Raw genomic sequence first — 20,673 nt, forward strand, 5'->3', positions numbered from 1 at the left:
GCTATGTACCAGTGTTTACAATAATTGTTTGGGACAGGGTTTTATAGCTAGTTCATTGCACGCTTTGACCCCCTATTTGCAACTAAAATAGGAATCTCTGAGCCAAAGCATCCCCTCGGGCACAGTCACAAGTCTGAAGGGAGTCTGGAGGGCACAGGAGAATGTGGGTCTCCAGCCAGCCGGAGCCCCAGCAGACCTGCTGTTCCGAAATCAGGCATCCAAAAAAATCCATCTTGTATTGCATGTGGGGAAGGCTGCAGTGATTTGTTTTCATTTACTTAGTAAAAAAAAAAAAAACAACCACAAAGACTCATTGTAAACCCTTTTAGCTTTATATTTACTTCAATTTAGTAGTAGGTATTGGCTGAAGCTAAAGCAACACAACATGCTCTAGCAAGAAAATAAGTGTCAGTTCAGAAACTAACCTTGATGAAACTTTATGTTCAGTTAAACTGGTCTGTGTGGACAAGCAGTGAGTCACAGTTCATATATTTCCACTTCTGACATTTATAAAGGGACATGTATGGAAATGGCTCTTTTTTGCCAAAGTGTGCTATATTACTGCAGTAGCTTCCTAGTGTAACTTCTTGGTTCTTTTAAAGGTTTCACCTTTTCCATCTTAAAATTGTTCAGCTAGGATGGCCTTTTCAGGACTCTTTCCTTTTCCCTGTATGTTTCCTTTACATTCACTCAATATATGGAAGCAGATTAGTTGCTTGGGATTGTATTGTTTCTGTGTTCTCATCCCATCTGACTGATAATAAGAGACAGTGTTGCTCAAAGTCTGCTGCTTTTAAAGTAAGATGTCTCCTTTGAATGAAAATCTCATCATGCTGTTGACCACACTCCTAGTTTTCGGATTGCACGCAGAAGGGACAGGATGAAAGCTTTTAATTACCCTGTTTGCCCACCTCTTGCAGGTGAATTTCTGACTAATTCCTTGAATCCCTGTTGCTGCTGATGGGAGCAGAGAAGCTTCAAAGTATGTGATTTCCAATACTCCATCTGCTATATGCTAGTGCCATTGTATTAAGCTAACCTGCCCTAATCAACACAACTGCCATTACTGTTTCTTCTGTGTGAAGGGTAGGCAGGGGTCTACAGCAGCACTTGGGGTCCCATCATCTTAGTGCACAGCACTGCTCCCCTTTCATGAAAAAGAGATAAATCCCATGGGAACGTGAATGTTTATCTCAGAGACAGCATAATCTGTTGGGTTTGTTTATATGGCTTCCAGTGCAGTAGCAGCATTGTCTGCGATGGTTTCTGGCTCTTGGACAACATAACAATTAAAAAAAAAAAAGAGGTTTATAAACTTTAAAAAAAGTTTCATCTGAGTGTCTGGCATAAAACATGTGAAAGTGTTTAGCATGGGTTAGGTTACAAAAGTATGGAAATAAGCAAGAGTTTGAATTTTTTATGTCTGTGTACCTAACCTAACTTGTTCAGAAGTGCTTGGTTTGGGAAAATGAGCATTGTGGTTAGGGAGTGCAAAGAAGATAGGTACTCTGACGCCTGAATCATCTGTCTCTTAGAGAACTTTATCCAAAAGCACTGCTAATGAAGTAATGCCCTTCAAAGCAAGACTGGTATTTTCAGTGCTAGCTCATAAGGGTTGAATACATAGAATAAATGAGGAAGTTAAAATTGTATCATCCCCCACAAAATCTCACATGCAAAATTTTGGCGTGCTGAGAAGAGATTGGACAGGGAGGAGGAGGAGAAGGTTGGCTCCTTCCCAATGTAGTATGCTTCTGTCAGCCTCTATTGCTGGAACCATTTTGACCGCGGATACAGAAAAGTGGTGCCTGAAGTTAGGAATCTGAACGTCCTACCTGGTGGGGCTTTTCAGATCATCTCTCCTTTCCCACTGTCGTCCCAAAATGTGGTGAACCAGAATTCCCTACTGATGTGAGTAAATGTCTTCTGTATCTTGCAAATTCATGATGAAGTATCTGAGAACTGAAATGCATGTTTCTTTCTTAATGTTAGATCTTTGTTTTCCTAACAGCTCTGTTTTTGTTTGCTAGGTGAGCTTACCAGTTAGAGCCTGGATGGTTCCCCATCCCAGCAAACTCATCCTGACCCATCTCCCTGTTTGGTTGTAGAAGTAGCCTTCTCTGAGCACTTAACCCTCTTGTACTTTTACTGGCCAATTTTATTCTAGTTTATTTCTTTATATTAATATATCTGTTATAGATAATTTCTGCATATGGCTACCAGTTTGGTGTTTCACATACTTGCATGTCTTTAGTATTTTTTTTATTCCTTTGACATTATTTTAATTTGTACTACTCCCTTTGAAGGATCTTCCATTTGTCTGCCTTTGTTTAGGAATCTTGGGTTTTTTTAAACAAAGAGAACAAGACTACCAAGGAAAGCAGCCAGAAATGCTGTAACAGCAGTTCAGTACTCACTCCTCCACATTATTCATTCTGCAAGGGAGAGGTAGAAGATTGCTTCTTAATATTTAGCTCCTATCACTCATTTGAGAATACATACCAGGACCTGTTGACCTACTGTGTGTTACCTATGCATCTTTGCTAACATTTTCACTTGAATCTTAAAGGACTGTTTTTCAACAGTTCTCCTACTGAAGTACTTTCTTCATGAGAGCACTAACAAGATTCAGGGCACACGCTGCAGCAGCCAAACTTTGCAGCTCAGGCAGATAAATAACTGCCTGGTAAAAGCCTTCCTATCAAATAGGTGCTCAAATTCTACTTCTTAAATATATATATGTGTGTATGTATATATGTATTTAACATGAACTCATAAACAGCCGCAAATACAGGGGATAGAGAAATGTGTTAGAAGTGTGGGAGTTTTTTGTTGGCTTTTTTTTTTTTATTCAACAGACATCGTCTCTTTTCTTGGTGGCTGTGGAATTACAAGGGTTGAACTGGAGAATATATAATTCCTAAAGCTGGACTAAAAGCAAATGCAGTGCTGTCTCTTTCCATATTCTTTGTCTCTGTCAAATCTGTCCAACCAGACTTGACTTTACATAGTCAATGTCCACTTCCCTTTCTGAATCCTGTCTGGAGGCCCCAGGTCAAGTACTAGTCTACTGTGTATGTAAAAACCTGTTTACATACAAAATATTTAAATGTTTTTTATTTAAGATAATATTTGTATATTTAAGACTGCAGCTTCTAGATCCAGCATGTTCTTGTTATGTAAATTCTGATGATGTGTGAAGTTATTTACTTTCAGGATCTGTGAAGAGTACATCTGATGTACAGTACATGTACATACAGAGAATGTAAGCAGAAGGTCTTAAAGGTTTTACCTTCTGACAAGCATCCTACAAAATATTATGGGGGTATTTTGTATGCGTATGAAAGAGCATGAGGACTGATTGCACTCTGCCTTTTCTGTGTGCTCAAAGCTCAGTCAGGCAGCAGGCTGTGAAAATAACCTTTTTACAAACATCAGAAAGAAAGGTCTCACTGGAAGTTAGGTGGAAATTAAGCTAGGTACAGCAGCAAAAAGAAATATCTTCAGCAGAGTTAACAGAGAGAGGAACAGCCATCACCCTGAAGCATTACAAGTGAAAGAACTTGTGGAGTTAATTCAAGTGACAGCTAGCGGGTGGCATCCTAACATCATTCCCAGGCACAGGTAGGGACTACTCAAGAATGGCAGTGCTTTCATGACGAGTCACCTTCCTGCCTAGGGGTGGCTGGAGCCAGCACAGTTTTCTCTGCTCCCTGATTGCCCTGGGCTGCAGACCAAGCAGGGTAGTTGTGCAGGTGGACCAGTCACTGCATGCGGTACCTCTGCTCACGAGCAAGTAACGTCTCCTGGATAATTTTGTCTGCATGTAGGTAGTTAAACACTTTTGACTGGAGGCCTGAAGGGTTTTATTTTCCTTTTTGGAGAGTCCCCATGCAGTGGCATTAGTTTTCTTCCATTAGGAAGAAAATAAGCAGTCTTTAGGCAGAGCACACCAGTTTAGGGGGTTGCCTTAGCTCTTCAAGTGATGCTCCTGAGCTGCTGTCATGCTGTTTGACCTTTGGTTGATGCTGGAGGCTGAAGCTGCAAACCTTCTGTCTAGACCATCCTCTACATCATTTCAGCTGTGCTGTCAGGTTTCTTCTTCTGGCCATGGGCTCCTCACAACTGATGGGCACTTGCTTCCATGGAGGACTCTGCTTTCCTGCGGAACAAGGACAGCATGTGTCTTACCATTTATCTGAGTCATCTCTAATGTGTGTCATCTTCGCTTCATCTTGCACAGATCTTAGAAATCCTTGTTTTGAGAGAGGTTGTCCATTTTGTTAGCTTGGTAGGGGGTAGCTTCATTTTTTTCATTATATTTTTGAGCTAAAGAACTGCCTAATAACACCATAGTTTACCTTTCAAAATAGCTTTCCACCATCACTTGGGTTGTGGTTAATGGGGGAAACCAGCTGTAACACGTTAGGCAAGGTAGCGCATGCCTGAAGGAAGAGAAGGGGCTGGTGTTTCTCCCTGAAAAGTTAGTCCTGTGATTTAACTACCTAGAAGGTGCTTTCATCCTTCTTTCCACCCCTCCACCCCCAGTTTCTCTCTGTCATCAAAGCCATTTTGTGATTAATCCAAGTGTTGTCTCCCTGAATTTTCTCCATGTACACCTGTAGCGATGGGGGCTGGTGATACAGAAGAGCATAAAAAGGGAACATAGCTCACCGCTTCCTTATTTTCTTTGCATTGCTTCAGCTCCTTAAAATCTGAATTAATCAAATGAAATTCTCTTTGTGCATATCCAGGAATGAGCTACGTTTAATCTAGTTAAGTGTTTTCTGTTCATCCACGAAAGTCCCCATTTCATGGCAAAGTGTGCAGGGGAGGGCTTTCCAGAAGGTTTAGCATCTTGATGGACAGCTTTGTGCTGCCTTCATCTCTCCGAACAGAAAGGGTGGCACATATGGCAAGGGCTGGTGGACAGATTGCACTGCAGAAAATAACCATGGTGGATACGCAAATGTTTTACTCTTTCTTGCCTTTCTCCTGTGCTCCATCCGTGAGAAGAAAGCGTCACTAATTGCCTCCTTATGTGGATTTTTGGCTTTTGGGGTAGTGTTTTTTGCTCTCTCTGGATATAAAACCCCACCTGTTACAGCAGCAGGAATGAGGTATGGCTTTTGTCACTCTCTTTGCGCTAGGAAAGAGATTTAGCTTTGGCTCTACTGATAGGTAAGTGTGGGTTATTTTCACTTACATTTCATTTTGCTGTTCTAGATATTTTTTTTCACTGCTGCAAAAATCCCAAAATGGGTTTAGGAGCTTGAAGGAGGTTTCATGCAGATATTTTTATATATGCTCAGGCCTCAAAGTTGCAAACCTGCTTGGTTGTTGGGAGACCTGGGATCATCTTGTTGTCTCATGTTTGGGGGGGGGTCCTGTGGTGGGGTGGCTTCTGACACCGAGAAACAGGGCCTTCTCTTTCCACTTAGAAGAAAATCGAATGTACCTGCAGAAAATCAGATGTACCCACAGCAAATGGATTTTCTTGCAAATTGTAAAGGCAGCCCCCACTTCTGTTGAGGAGCAGGATGGCAGAGAAGGGCAAATACATGTCAATGAGACTTTGAGTAGGGTGGGTAGAAGTGGCTGCTGTGCCTGCAGAGGAAAGGATGCAAGTTCAAGTTCATTCTTCTCCAGCGTTCAGGCTTCCTGCAGGTCAGGAGAGTGGCTCAGCCATCCAAACCTGGGTAGCTCTCATCTAGCTTGGCTTGTGTGTCTGTCTTCTTCCTTTTAGAGCGCTCCTGTTGTTTAGTAGCAATATGCAGAGTTTAATCTTTAGATGCGTAGATGTATCTTCGTTAAAGATTCATACTCTTGTCTCCTTTTCTTCTATTCTGAGATGATTTATCAGATGGAACTCTGTATTTTTTATAAAGAATGGGTATTTCATTGCAGAGACCTCCATAGGGTGACAGTTGTCATCTTCCCTGTTCAAGGCCGATTTGACTATAGTAAAGCTATTTTAATCTTCTGGTCCCAAAATAGAAGCTATTCCATTTGTGTCATAGAAAATGGCTGTCGGATGATCTTTCCGTGTTTGAACAGAACCGTCTGTCCATTTATTTTATCTCTGGGCACTGTGTCCTCTTTCCCTCTGTCACCCCCTGAGGTTGTTCATGCCTGGGCTTGAGCTGCTGGTTTGGAGCAGCAGGCATCATCATCTTCTTTCCTAAGGTCGGATGGTCTTGTGCTTCCTCTCTGTTTATGTCTCTTTGCTCCTCCCTGGTGGGATGGTTGCTTAGACCCCTTATATGTCAGGACTCAGGGCAGAGCAGAGGTTCTTCCTGCCGGTCCTCTTATTGGGCCATGTCTCTTGCATCTGATCTACAGCGGCGGCCCTTAATGTTGTGATGGTAATTAAAGCCCATAGCCCCCTGTTGCCATGGAAACACAGCACTCCACAAATACTGAACACAACTTACGGTTCTATTAATTTTCCCAAACACTCCTTATTCACCAGATTTAAGCAGGGGTTTGTTTCGCAGCCTGGAAAAACACGGTACTCCAGGAGTACCCAGCAAGGGGAATGTGTGTGCCTATCTGTTTTAAGATACTGCATGTAAAAACCCACATCCCTGTGGTGAGGAAGGAAAACTATCACCTGTGACCTGTTGCCTTTGTGGTGGTGATGCCACATCAACATCTGGTGTAGGGCTGACACCTTGCTGGGTGGGTGTTGCTTTGATGGAGCAGAAGGATAAACATAGAGGCAAAAACATAGTCTGCGGAGAGATGGTTTTACTGCAAGGCCAGAGTTGCCTGATTGTGGTTCAGTGGAACAAAGTCACCATTCAGGCAAAATATTATTTAGTTAGAATATAAAAATTCCATTCATTCAGCTGAATGACTTAAGAAAACGTGGAAAATACCTGGTCATTGGCACAAGAAATAGGTGTACTGGATAACTGGCATGCAGCGACAGTGTGGCTGCAGCATTAGCAGAAAGCTCTCCCAGTTTAATTCTGTTCTCTGCCCATCTCTCGTAGTCTTTTTCCTGACTTTCAGCTGCCAGATGCCATCTTTTGACAACATTATCAGTTGTCTGCATTTTCAAAAGACCAAGAGTCTAACAGGATTGCTGCCTCAAACTTGGACTAGAATCGAATTGGGGTTTGGTGTTTGAAGACAGTGCAGCCCTCAGATATTGGTATAATTAACATGGATATTGTAAAGTCACTACAAGTTGCTAGTTCTGCTTCACTTGTTTGCTGTATGGCTTTAATATTAAAGCAGAGATTGTATCTAATGAGCTAGGTCACGCTCATTGGAAAATGTGGAATAACACTTTTCCCCTCTAGTGCTGTGTGTCAGCTATTTATTCTCATCATGCTTTTTATTACAGTTTCTGCTATCTTTTATTCTTGCACTTGAGCTAGGGTCTGCTTTGAAAACAGTTATGAATCATCAGTCTGATGCTGTAATTCCTGTGAAGGATACTGGACTGGTAACTAAGGGCTACTGTTTAATTGCTTATGATGGGTTTTAAGCAGCGGATGTAGCCACTTTCTAGGTTCCTTCTCCTGGAGCTTGCATCGATCCATTCCTGGCTGCTAAGAGATCCTGTTCACAGCACTGGTGTTTGAACAAGGCAGGGGGTTTGGGTACCCTGACATCATTCTTGGCTGGTGTGGGAGCTCAGGTGCCATGGCCATGGAGAACGCACCTCAATAATCCTGTGACATTTTAAAACTAAGCTAGCCTTTCCTGAAATCTGGACTGATGAGTGTACTGTTGTTCAGAGTTATTGATCGATAGATGTTATGTGTTGCCTTACAAGCTCAAATCTGTCTGACCAGGAATGGGCTGCCGGAGTTTAGGGTCTTATGAAACCTCCACCATAGCTGTAACAATTTCTTTCCATGCCCTCCCTTTCCCCACTGTGGAAGGTAGGAAAGGGGTATGATGAAGCATTCCTGTGCCTCCGGAATGAGAAGCAACCAGCACCCATTAGCCTTGAATTGAGAGGAAATACAGGTGGACATTTTCCCACCTGCAGTTGGTTTAAGCTACACAGTGGAAATTAAACATTGATTCAGTGTTTAGATAAATTGTGGTGGGAAAATGTCCATTCTGGCATACAGAGTTATTATCCACAGAACTGAGAGATCTGCATCCTAGGTTTTGGGATAAGGGATACCTGAGTTGAGCAAAGGAACAGGGGTGTCATTCATCAGAGGGTTTTTTTGACCTTTGTTTTTGATTGAGGAAATTGCAGAGGATAGTAAGCAAAATAGGAAATTGTGGTATATAAAGATAAGTTTTAGTTTGTTAGGTATTTTCCTGGTTGGTTGCTTCTGAGGCATAGTCAGGTTTTTTGGTACAAGTTTGAACAGTCACTTAAGGACTCTAAATCTCTGGGATTTTAATAAAAGAATTTAAAAATAAATTACTTAAATCTGAGAGCAATCATTGCAGAGCACATATTTCCATTAATTTCAAACTGAAGCTAGTGTTATTTGTGACTTATGTAAAAAAAGACAACCATAGCAAAAAGGCCAAGTTCCTGCTACAGTTACAGTTTACTTGTGCTTTGGGTTTTTCTTCTTCAGTGCCCATTCAGACAGAAGGAATAAACATAATGAATCCAGATGTAGGTATAAATCCTGACATCTTATGCTTCCATAAAAATGTGTCAAGCTTCTCTAAGTTGAATCAGTAAGTCAGAGATAGTGGAGGCCTATGGACAAGGCTAGCTTTTCCAGCCTAAAATAGCTCTCATGCACACTCCACTTCAGAAGATGAAATAGGAATTTGCACAGTTGGGTGTCCAGTCTTGCCCACTTCCCAAGTGGACTGTGTTTTAAAACTGAAAGCAGGGCACCACCTGTACTGTTTGGCTGTTGTAATGAAGTCCCGGGAGAATGATTTCTTAGGGAATTACATGACTTGAATAACAGGCCTGGTGGGCTCTTCTACTCTCATTATATTTTTAATAGTTTTGACTATTTTTCTTGTTTACAGCTCTCCTGAGATGATATCATCCTGTGGAGCTGCTCACCTGCTATGATAAGAGATACAGAAAATAATGTAAGGGATGCATAAAGAGGGTTGAAGAAAGGTGTTATAAATGACAGTGCTCCGGTATTGTGGGTTTCAAGGATATAGTTCTTTACATCAGTGAAACGTCTGCCATCCCAGTTGTTGCTCAGACCACAGATACTGTGTCTGTGGACTTTGTAAATCAGTTGATATTTTGTACTGGGAACAGCCTGTAAAAAGGCTCGGCAATACAAATCCTGGTGACTGATTCCTCAGTTATGGAACAGCTTCCTCCAAATGCAGCACAGCAATGAAGGAAGCAGGCAGCAGTGTGAAAGTGGTGGAATCTTGATGGGCTTTTTCTGAGTGATGGTAGTAGGTGGCTTGTTTTTAGTTTTTTAATCTTAATGTTGTAATACACGATCTGTTTTTCCTGCAGCTCTGCTGGCAGTGAGGTGGTGGAAGGGTGGTCACGTCAGCTGTGGAAAAGGTGGTGGTTAGTTTATAGGGTATTTATTGATGTTTAAGCTAACAGGGCAGTGGTAGACCTGGGGAGCAGCTAGAGGTGGTGTCAACCACCAGCAGAAACAGCCTGCAGTGGGTCCTCCACAAAAAAGCACAGCCTGAGGGCGCTTGTCCCTGCATTTGCAGCAGGGATGGGGCAGTGGTAGGAACAAGTCTGCTCACCACTTTTGGTGGTGGGCAGCAGTGACTGCCTGTGTCTCACTGAGGACAAATTCTTGTGATTTCAGTAAACAGAGCTTGTCTCTGCATAGACGTTTCCTAAGAAAGAAGGCTTGTCATGATAATGGGAACGTGGCAGTGAAAGCCTGATCACTCAGTAACTTTTCTTACTTTACTTTTTGTTCCAAATTTATAATAAGCTGTTCGAAAAAAGTTTTCAACTCTCAATAGGGTTTAGTTACAGCCTTTTAAAAGAGTGGTACAGTTATCTTTGTAGCAAGTAGATAGTTGAAGTGTCTCATGTATTTACTGTATAACACTGCCTGGTGCTCTGAAGAGACTGTCATGTGAGCCAGGTAACGTTCAAAGGATATAAATGCTAGAAGCCTTCAAGAAGGTGAATTCAGGATGCTCACTGTCAAGGGTCTGTAACTGCAGTGCATAGAATGGTTCCTGAGGTTTTCCATAGCCTTGCTGATGTAGGACTCGCTCTTTTCTTGGGACCTTGGTTACTTGGAGAAGGAGCAGGAGTCCTGGTCATAGTCAATAGTAGGGGTGGGTCTAGCATTTTGTCAATGCACTCTTAAAATGGCTTTCTCTGCCAGTTCTGCATGTCCCTTTCCTCTGACCTGATGGCTGGTATTGCAGGTACCCCTAAGTACCGTATGACATGAGCCATGTGTTCCTCTCCTGGTGTTCTATAAGCAGCAAAATAATTTGGTAAAGTCACAAATTAATGCAGTGTTTTTCTAGAGCGTTTATCTGATTTATATTGCATTACATAAAGAACAGCCATTAGATGAGTCTCATCCCTTCTGTGTTAATCCAGCAGCATGAAGGCAGAGCGAGAGTGCTGCGGGTTGAGCATGAGGGCCCCATGTGTCTCTCTCTTCTTATCTGCTCTCCAATCTTTGAACTCTTACATAATACATTTAAGACTGGGTTTTGAGTAATCTCTCTTGGGGTCTCATTTTGCATTCTTAGTCTCTAGTAACAAAGAACTGCTGTGTTCTTCCTTCGTGGAAATCCTTTCCAGAAGGTGCACATTATCTACTACAAGTCAGGACGATGAGCATCAATTTCCATGGCAGAATAGAATCCTGGATTACAAATTACTATTTAATCCTTTTTGCGTCAATGGGTATAACAATCCTTGTAAAATGGGCTCTAAGTCTTGTGCTTGGCTGTGTGAGGTTAAGGCGCAAAAAACAAAACAGAGGTTCTCTTGAAAACTAAGACCTAGTGAAATGCGTGTGTTCTGCATGAATTTCAGAACATATTTATGACTACGTTTCAGAAGCTAAAAGTAAAGATGATGGGCTGGTACCTAGACTAGCAGTTTTCATTGCTCCGTATGTTTGCTACTACTCTGGGAAAATACAGCAAGTGTGTGTCTCGAGTGTTGCTTACTCAACTGCAAGAAGGAATTTAGACACAAAATAGGCATTGCTCAAATTAGATTTCTTTTGTTATCCCCCATGGATGAGAACATTTACCAAAACTAACAAATGAGGAGGTCTCTTAAGAATGTGAGAAAATCTTTCATTTTCTGAATCATCATGTTACGAGTGTCAAGCAATGTGATTTTGTAAGGGAGAAAAGGGTAAATAAGGTTGGGAGGGGTAAGGATTTAGTGTTTGAAGTTGCAGATGGTGGCTGCAGAGTTTCCTGACCACACAGCTATTTTAAGAGGGGCAAAGTTTAGTAGCTTGCAAAGTTTAGAAAATACATCCCACAGCGACCCGCCTACAGTCCTTTGACTGACATGATTATTGTAACATTGAGTATGCTGTCATTTTGTTAGATAACAAGTAAAATAGGTTAGTTGTTAGGAACCAGTAGCTTCATATGATTAGTTTATTCCATATTTTTATTACGGGTCTCTGTACTAAATCAAATGTGGCATATTGGATAGAATCAGTCCCTCCTTCTGTGAAAACTTGAAGGTAAGTGATGACATATATGCAATATTACTAATGAAACAAGCAGGGTAAGCAGTTTGTTGCTATTATTTTTAATGCAATGTACTTAGAACTTTTAACGTGTAATATTCTACTTTAATAGTCAAAATCCCAAAAAGAGAGTAGGGACAGATTAAAATCAGTCTCATAGTAAAGAACACATTTAATTACTTAGTCATATAACCATTGTTGCACAATGGGGTATTTTTGCACTAGATGCTAATTGCACGTTTCTAGTGTGACATTGCATAATGCGGTGTCCTTGCTGTCACAAACTGGTCATCTTGCAGGTGAAAACTGTGCAGTGCAGCAGCTGTTAGGAAGCCATGAAACCTTTATGTTGTAAAAGGAAAAATACTGATAGATTTTTTTTCTTTGTTTTTTTTGTTGCTTGCTTCTGTGACAAATTTACACAAAACAGGGATATTCTCTTAATGTATCTAGCTTTTGTGTTTTGGTAAATCCAGACAAAGTCAAAAGTTCGTATAAGAACCTCAATTTGCATAATTAATGCAAAATGGATAATTCTCATTTCTTTATTTGTTGCAGAAAATGGCACCTTACTGAAGAGCATAAGTCACGCTGGAAGAAGGTGACTTATGCTCTGAGCTTTAAGTGAGCAACCCCATCTTATGAGGAGAAGGATCTGTCAGCCTTCTTAGTTCTACAATGGGGACTTCAGGTGACGACATGGCTTCGGTGGAGCAGAATGCCTCCTTGAACCCTCTGTGCTTCGAGTGTGGCCAGCAGCACTGGACAAGGGAGAACCACCTCTACAACTACCAAAATGAAGTGGACGATGACTTGGTCTGCCACATTTGCCTTCAGCCCTTGTTGCAGCCATTGGACACTCCCTGTGGACACACTTTCTGTTACAAGTGCCTAAGGAACTTTCTGCAGGAGAAAGATTTCTGCCCGCTGGATCGAAAAAGACTGCATTTTAAACTCTGCAAAAAATCCAGCATTCTTGTTCATAAACTGTTAGACAAGCTGTTTGTTTTGTGCCCCTTCTCTTCCGTGTGTCAGGAAGTCATGCAGCGATGTGACCTGGCAGCCCATCTCAAAAACAGGTGAGTGGTTCAGATGCTTGCACTGCATATTCCTTACATGCTTGGTAGGCCAGTTTGTGCAGCAATAGGAATTGGAGACAGGAGGGAGGAGAGGGTTGGTAGTGGTTTTTAAATTCACAGTAAAAGACCATAGGAAATGGTCAGTCTGTAACTGTGCACAGCTAAAGCACTGGATCCCCTTTTGGACACCAGAAATAGTGTAGAAGACCTGGAGAGAGCCATGGGGAGAACATGATTCATTAGAGGTCTCAAAACCATGATTTGAATGGAAAAGTTAAAGAAAATGGGGGCTGTTTATGTGTGCTAGGAACAAATGAGATTTAGTTTAGATTTTAGGAAAAAAGGCTTTATAATGGTCTGGCGCTAGCACAGATTGCTTGGGTGGTGGCTGTATATTCCTTAATTTCGGAAGTGTGTATGAGCGTGTTAAACCAGGCTTTATCAGGAACAGTTACAGCAGAATTGATTCTGCTTTGGGGTAGGTAGATGGAGACGAGGTCTCTCTCAAGACTTCTCCAGGACCTATTTGTTTTTAAAAACTACCTTTTTACTGAACAGGGTGATTGATGGTGTGTCCTGCAAGCCTGATGTAGTTTCCAGGGGGTTTTGTTTGGTTGTTTTGACTGCTTATGGAACACTTCCAGCACCCTGTTAATCCAGTAGAAACTCATTACTTCACACCAGTGGGAATTTCTGGTGCAGCTTAAGTGAGCGTTTTTGTGTCAGAGAGATACATTACAATGCTACCCTCACCTAAATGTTCAGGACCTGATTTTGAACTGTTAATAATTTTATAGTCCTTATGATTCCTGTCCTACTCTAAATATTTAAATATTGAAAGGATGACCATATAGAAAGAGGGAAATAGGATTATTATTGTAAGGTTGGACCAGATGGTCCTGTAGTTCTCTACGCTGAAGCCACCTGACTCTTGCAGGCTCCTCATATCGTTGGGTGTAAGAGAAAAATGTGCATCAAAGCCACTCTTTTATCTTCTGCTTTTTCCTGAGTCTACTGTGATTCCCAAAGCTAGATCACTCCTAGTGCCTCCTTTTCTTTCTTTTTTTTCCTCCATTTTTTTTTTTTTTTTGCTGGAAAAATTAAAACCAAGACCCAAACACTCCACTTTCCAAAGCAGTACTGTGTTTTATTTTGCATTGCAGCTGTAAATCTTGCCAGAATTACTGCTTAAGGTCACTGCTGGCAGTTTTATGAGCAATAGCAAAGGCATTTGGGTTGCTTGTCTGCAGTCTTTGCTTAAATTCAGCTCCTGCTTGGAAAATTATTTAGTGCAACTGGTTTGAAGCTATTTGGTGTGTTTGCTTTTATCAAACCTCTAGACTGGGCAGAAGCTGATGGCGTAAGTTACAATGAAATCTTTCTTTTCAGGAGTCAGTAAGCAAATGTGTTTTTTGAGCCCCTACTGTTATTCCATGGAATATACTGTAAACTACATCTTAATTTTGTATGAAAGCTCTTTTTATCTGCAGAGAGGGATTGCTGCTGGTGTTCCAAGAAGTCAGCTTTTAAATGAGAAACCCAGCAGACTTGGCTGTAGAAAAAAAATTGAATCAAAATCCATTTTCTTCTCTGTCTGATATAGCTTAAGAGAACACAAAGGTGAAAACTTTGCTTTGTCACCATCCAGAATTGAGCAAAAGCTGGTGCTGGAGGGAGGAGAGAAGTGAGTTGATGAATATAAGGAGAGCTCATTTTACATCCCAACAACTGCCCTTTGAGTTTCCCAGTAAATAACATTTCTTGGTTGCTTTATCTGGTTGTTTCAGTATCTCTATTCTTGAGCATCTTGATTCATTAAAGAAACTAAATAATTTCTGGAAATTCTAAAAAACATTCCTGCTTTTCTTCTTGCTCCTAGCCAGGATATTCTGACTTTGTAGGTAGACATGAAATGCTGTTCCTGTAGGATACATTTCAGCCCTTTTTTATGCAATTTGTTCTATGAGAGTGAATTTCCATACCCATAAAACCAATCTTCAATACTTGTTTTGATCCCGAGATGCTCATCTGTGTACATAACCTCTTACAAGACTTAGTCCAAAATGCTCTTTATCCCAGGTATTCGGCAAAAACAGTATTAGTGAAGGTGTGAACCTTTAGGGATTTATTGGCCCTTGTTAACCGGTACAATTGCTGTATGATTTTACTGTTTGTAAGTAATAATAAAGTCCTTTTACATTGCAGTTGGAAATGAAAAATCTCCTTACAGATGTGCTAGAATGCCAGTCTGGGCTTTGCTGCTTGGTAGGAAGCATATAGGATTCTTCACTATGAGGGTGTGAGCAAGTGAAACAGGTTGCCCAGAGATGATGTGTCTGCCCCATTTCTGGAAGTGTTCAAGGCCAGGTTGGATGGGCCTTTGAGCAACCTGGTCTAGTGGAAGGTGTCCCTGCCCATGGCAGGGGGTTGGAATTAGATGATCTTTAAAGTCCCTTCCAACCCAAACCATTCTGTGATTTTGTGATTCTCTGATTTGGCATGTCCTGAATTAATGTCTCCACCAGACAACTACTTCCCTGGTGATGCAGTTGTACAATACCAAGCTAAAGTCGTAGTCTGTTGCAATTACTGGTTAAGGTGGGGAAGAATCTGGAGTTTTTTCCTTTAGTGCCTTGTAGAGCCCTGCACAAAAGGGATTCCTCTGAGCTGAGTCGGTGTGCTCAGGAGGCTGCTTACATTTCTTCATATTAGCCTTTGAAATGATAATTAAATATCATTGGCAAAAATAAGCCTCAAATCTATTTATATTTCAAGCAATGACTTTCATCAGCTGCCAGGTAACGACATGCTCTGTGAATGAGGGTGGAGGAGGACCTGGCTGTGGTTGGGAAGGCTTTGACAGAAATGGGACACTTTCAGGGCTGATTTTTGTTCCATCCTGGTTTGATGGGAGTTTAAAAAAGAACAAACCCATGGTTTGTTTTGCCATCTACAGCAGATCCTTTGGGACCCACAGGCCTTTTGAGCTGACTGAATAACAGTCAACAGCACAGTGTTTTGGTAGAAGGTATCCAAGTATCTGATTCACAGAAGTAGTCTACTAAGGCTGGACTCCGCCATTCAAGCTCAGTGGGATGAGAGCGTGGTCCTCTGACAGTGCTGGTTTTGAGCTGTTCATTCATCTCTGCTGAAAAATCACCACTCCTGTAGCAGAGCAGTTTAGGGACAGCAAGGGTGTGCATTTCTGGGAGGCTTTGTCCTAAACTCTTGTGGATCAGCGTGGGAGAGCACATCTGTCACAGCTCCCATTAGACAACGGGTTTCCTCTCCGTGAGCATTTACCCCTTGCCGTGTTGCTGCAGAGTGAAGGATGTTGGAGATTGCTCTCTTTTTTTCCCCCCTGTTGCCAGGGCTGATTTGAGGGAGTGTGAGGCTAACTCATCAAGTTAAAGCATTTCAGACATGTTGAGGGAAGGGATTTGCATCTCTCCTTTTCTTGGCCTTTTTGGGATCTTTTTTTGAGGTTTGCATTTTGAAATGGTCAATGATAAAACTTCCTGATGAGTTTCACCTCTATCTGTGTGTCTCTGCCTTTAGAGTGAATTGAGACTGGCCAGATTTCTTTGCTGATCAGTTCCACTGTGCCAGTGATCTGATGTAATAAATACTACCTGAGCAAAACCAAGACGTAGGGTTGTGTTCCATCATTGAAATAAACTTTTTCATGTCATTTTCATCTTTTGTGCTTGCACTTTCTTAATTTTGAAGAGCAAGATGACCAGCAGTGTCCTTGGAGAAAGCCCCCAAAAATGTTTTCTTAAATATGTAATGTCATAATGTGAGCTGTCCCTGATTTCTGTATTTCTACATATTCAGCACATTTGGATTGCCTAATACTATTCTTCTAAATATGTGTATCACGACTTTTAATATATCTGTATATAGCTCTCTATAGATATATCTCACTTTATGTATGTATAACACTGCTGGGGGGTCACAAAAGCCATACGGGTGTCTTTATCAACATTCTTCAGAGCTGGGTAACTTTGGTAACATTTCTTGAAAATCTCTCAAGCCAAAACAGTGTAACCATATAATTACCAAATGACCTTCACAGAATGTTAGAACAGAATTGTGATTCTCGAAACATTCATGTTTAACAAGTCAGGACATCATTAGACTTCTGCTGTCTTTTACTCTCTTAACCCATTTCTTCTCCTGTTGCAGAAATAAATCATTTCTTCTTTTGTTATGACAATCTGTCACATTCCCAAAACAGGGGGTCCTTGTCCTTTCAAGAACACGGTTCCTTTTTTCTGCTGCAGCAACAAACATCTTTAGGTGGTCAGCAGCTCCAAAGCAGGAAATTTAAGAAGGACATCAAATACTGTAAGAAGCGGAATATCAGACACTGGCAAAACTGTCACACAGGCAGAAGTAAGATTGATGCCCACATCCAATTATCTACACATAAATGTAAGACCATTCGACTAATGAAAGCTTTCCATGAATTTGCAACATTGCAGCCCTTCTTTGCAATAAACTATTGTAGGATTTTAAATGTAAGCAAAAAAATTATTGCAGTAAGAATAATGGGAACTCGTAAAAGTCAGTATATAGTGAAAAGGGCGAAATGCTGATGAAGCATTGTTACATGATGGAAAGCAAAAAATTGCACCTCCTGTATGAAGTCAGGAAGAAAAAAGGGGAGACAGGAGGAGGACAAAACACTACTGATTCAAGAGGAGATAATGAGCAGAGCGGTTATTTTTGCTAAACTTTTCATACAAACTCCTAGACAAGCATTTTTTTTCCAGTATCTTAACACTTAGATTGCAATAGAAGTAAAATTTTAATGTCTTTCTTCCCCCAAGTGATTCGAGGAAAATATGATGTTTCCTTCTCTTGGCTTACTAAAGTGAAAGGAGATTGCTTCAGTGGAACACAGTATTTGTGTCTTTGAATGGGGCTTTTTTTCTGTGAAGTTTTATGCCAGTCCCGTTTAACCTTTTTAGTGAGGCTACCTTCTAGAAACTGGAATGCCCATAACAGAGTAAATCCACATTCAGAGCGTTTTACAGCACACTGCCAAAAAACTAAGTAGTAGAAGTTTTGTGTAGAAGGCAGTATCGGTTTGGGGTTCTGTCCACTAAAACATTTCCAGTGTGTTTAATTATTTTTATGATTAGCTTAAATCTGTGGCTTTGAAGAAGACCGATGTCACTTGATGGATACTTGGACATTTTATGCTCCAAACATTGCTGTAGGTTTGAACCATGCTATTAACGCTGTCTTCACAGGTGTCCTGGGGCTTCTCATCGAAGGGTTGCTCTAGAGAGAAGGAGAACAAGCAAGCTGCAAGCAGAAGCAGAGGGTGAGAGTGGTCCTGGTGGAACGGAGCAGCCTAACAGTTTATCTCCAGATGCAGATCAGGGAATAGTGCCAGCCGAGCAGAACTTCACCTCGCCCACCCTTCCCGCATGGACAGATGAGCCCAGCATCGACAATCCGACTTTTGAGGAGAACACTGTAGCAGACAGTATGTCATCACTTATCTTCTCAAGTGTCTTATCAGATGTGGAAGCATTTGTGGTGTCAGAGCTTGTCTCTTGCCAACCGTGAATGCACATCTTCATCTTCTGCTCTTTTCTTTTGCAATTCCTGGCTAAATCTTAGTGGGTTTTGGTTATGTGCAAGTATACAACTGGGATATGAGCACAGGAAGGAAAGAAATATCTCACTGTGTGCCAGGTATTGTGTTGCTGTATCATCATTTGTCATATCATGGTGCACAAGAGTTTATGTTAATCCACCAGTATCACTGGCCTTGCAGTGAGATGGAAGGGCTGTAATTTCTATGGTGCTTTCTAAGATGAGATTTCTTTCCCCCTCTTCCCTTTTCCCCCTAACCCTGGATCATCAGCCTGCCCACACATGGAGTACTGTCCTGCTCGAGCAAAAAGGCAGCTGAGTAACTCCTGCATTTATCTACACTGAGCAAGCAGTAACATCTCTAGCAACTGGGATTTCAGAGATGAAGCGTTGAGCCTTACCACAGAGGGAGGTGGTCCTGTCCCCTTCCTTCTCCTCAGTATTTGCCATCCTTTAGTATCCACCTTTTTCCTCTTTAGTTGACTCCATGTTTTCTTCAGAAATGGGCTCCTTCCCTTAACCCAGTGACTCAACAACAGCTCCAATTGCACTTGTGAATCCGGCTGATAAAGAGGAGTGACCAAGTCACGGTCTATGGTGTAAAGCCTGACGCATATTTTTATCATTAATACCGCATGTGAATGCACAAGTGGCCCAATTGGAAATTAACTGTATGAAATTTATAATAAAGGACAGGATCCAGAGGGTTCAGAATATCTTTTCCAACCCAAATGGCCCCATTTCAGGAAGCATGGATGCTGCTTAGTCATTAGAGAGCTGTTTTGATAAGCTAAGTGTTCCAACAAGTAGTGGAACTAATATGATTGCACTTGTTTTAGTTTGTTGCTAAACCGTTGTCATGTGGCCTGTCTACATTGTCCTTTGGTGATTTGCTTTATTGAAAGTGAATGAGGTATAAAGGATATTAATCATCTTTCTTTTTAAAAATAATTGGCAGCAAATCAACAGCCACCTACCTTGCCTGAAGGAGAGATCACTACTATTGAAATTCATCGGTCCAATCCTTATATCGAATTAGGAATTAGCATAGTGGGTGGCAATGAAACGCCTTTGATCAACATTGTCATTCAGGAGGTTTATCGAGATGGGATCATTGCCAGAGATGGAAGACTTCTTGCTGGAGACCAAATACTTCAAGTATGAAACCTAATTATGTATTCTCTCTGCTTGCTTTCCATTCACTCCTTGCAGAATTGCCTGTTAAATGAGATGAGAGATTTTCCTTGTCATATGATGTTGAGTAAATGTTAGCTTTGCAATTATCAGTTGGAAGGCAAATTAATATGCAGAGCAGAGCCTTTTCTAGCACTTTTGGCTATCGTGTTTTATGCTGTATGTTGGACCAGTCCCTGGAATTAGTTTTCCTCCTCAGCATCTCTTATCAGTGTTTAAAATATGAGTTTATTTTTCTGTTGTTAAATGTTGTGGGACTTGGTCTTTATTCCAGATTTATGCATTCTTTCTGTAGGAACCCAAGGTTACTTCTGGCTAATAAGTTGGCATAACTTGTGCTATGTAGAAAGCAATTTGTGGATTGTAAGGCTGACTTCATCTAAACTCTTATTTTAATCTGGCTTCGCTGTTACCTTCCAGTACCCTAAGCAGCTGATCTGCATTTTCAGTGTGTGTGAAAGAGTCCCTGATACTCTTTTCTGGCATGATCTAATGTGAGTGCTTTAAATATTTTTCAGCCCTCTACCCCAAACAATTAAAATTTAAGCTGGCTATGCTTGAGTGTGTATTTTGGCTATGATTTTATATAATTAGCCCCAGGCAGTGTAAAAAGATCAAATTATATTAATTTTGGAGTTTTAATTTTGTATTAGGGGAAAACGTCGCGCATAGGACTCTTAAGAATAGCAGTAACTGAGTTCTACATAAACAAGACATTCCTCCAGCTTTTTCCTATTTTAATCATTCTACCTGAAACAAAAATATTACCATCATTTCAAAATTACTTCAATAACAGTGTTTGCTTTTGATCTCATAGTCTAAGATCAGTCCAAAAGTAGTATCAGCCTTTTTCATTTCACTTTCTTGAAGTGAAGCCAATAGAAGTAGCTTAAATGTTGTAGTTACCCTTAGAATGAAATAAGTTTGCACTTCAGAAAATAAAGTCCCTTTTGAGAAATTGTGCCTTTTTCCTCTGTTGGAGTGTTAGCGTAGGGGCTGGCTGAGAAAGCAAGAGGTTTCAAAAATGCTGCCTTTTTAACAATCAGTTGCAGACAGTGAATGCTACCTAATTTATTCTGATATTCAGGTGCTCTCCTTGGTTGCCAGAAAACAGGGAGATTGAGCTCCAGTGAAGCTTTGGAAGGTCTTGCTGTTTGGGC

The 20,673-nt window shown here is 41.1% G+C and overlaps 1 protein-coding gene across 4 annotated transcripts in view; it reads left to right on the top strand.

The window, feature by feature from the left end:
- Nucleotides 1-20,673, top strand: part of LNX2 (ligand of numb-protein X 2) — a 47,533-nt gene that overhangs the window by 12,764 nt on the left and 14,096 nt on the right. Inside the window, exons 1-4 of one of the 4 annotated variants that reach the window (XM_061457600.1) lie at nucleotides 1,746-1,911; nucleotides 12,186-12,706; nucleotides 17,968-18,206; nucleotides 19,278-19,477. In XM_061457600.1, coding sequence (XP_061313584.1) covers nucleotides 12,306-12,706; nucleotides 17,968-18,206; nucleotides 19,278-19,477 — 840 coding nt within the window. In that variant the 5' untranslated portion in view covers nucleotides 1,746-1,911; nucleotides 12,186-12,305. Of the gene's footprint in view, nucleotides 1-1,745; nucleotides 1,912-9,417; nucleotides 9,482-10,315; nucleotides 10,396-12,185; nucleotides 12,707-17,967; nucleotides 18,207-19,277; nucleotides 19,478-20,673 lie in introns of those variants that run through there. The other 3 variants (XM_061457599.1, XM_061457601.1, XM_061457598.1) reach the window with 3 other exon arrangements.

Source organism: Pezoporus flaviventris, unplaced genomic scaffold, assembly GCF_033815535.1.
Source record: "Pezoporus flaviventris isolate CSIRO_AGI_PZ_B2104156 unplaced genomic scaffold, CSIRO_AGI_Pfla_v1 ptg000025l, whole genome shotgun sequence".
Taxonomy (NCBI): Eukaryota; Metazoa; Chordata; class Aves; order Psittaciformes; family Psittacidae; genus Pezoporus; species Pezoporus flaviventris.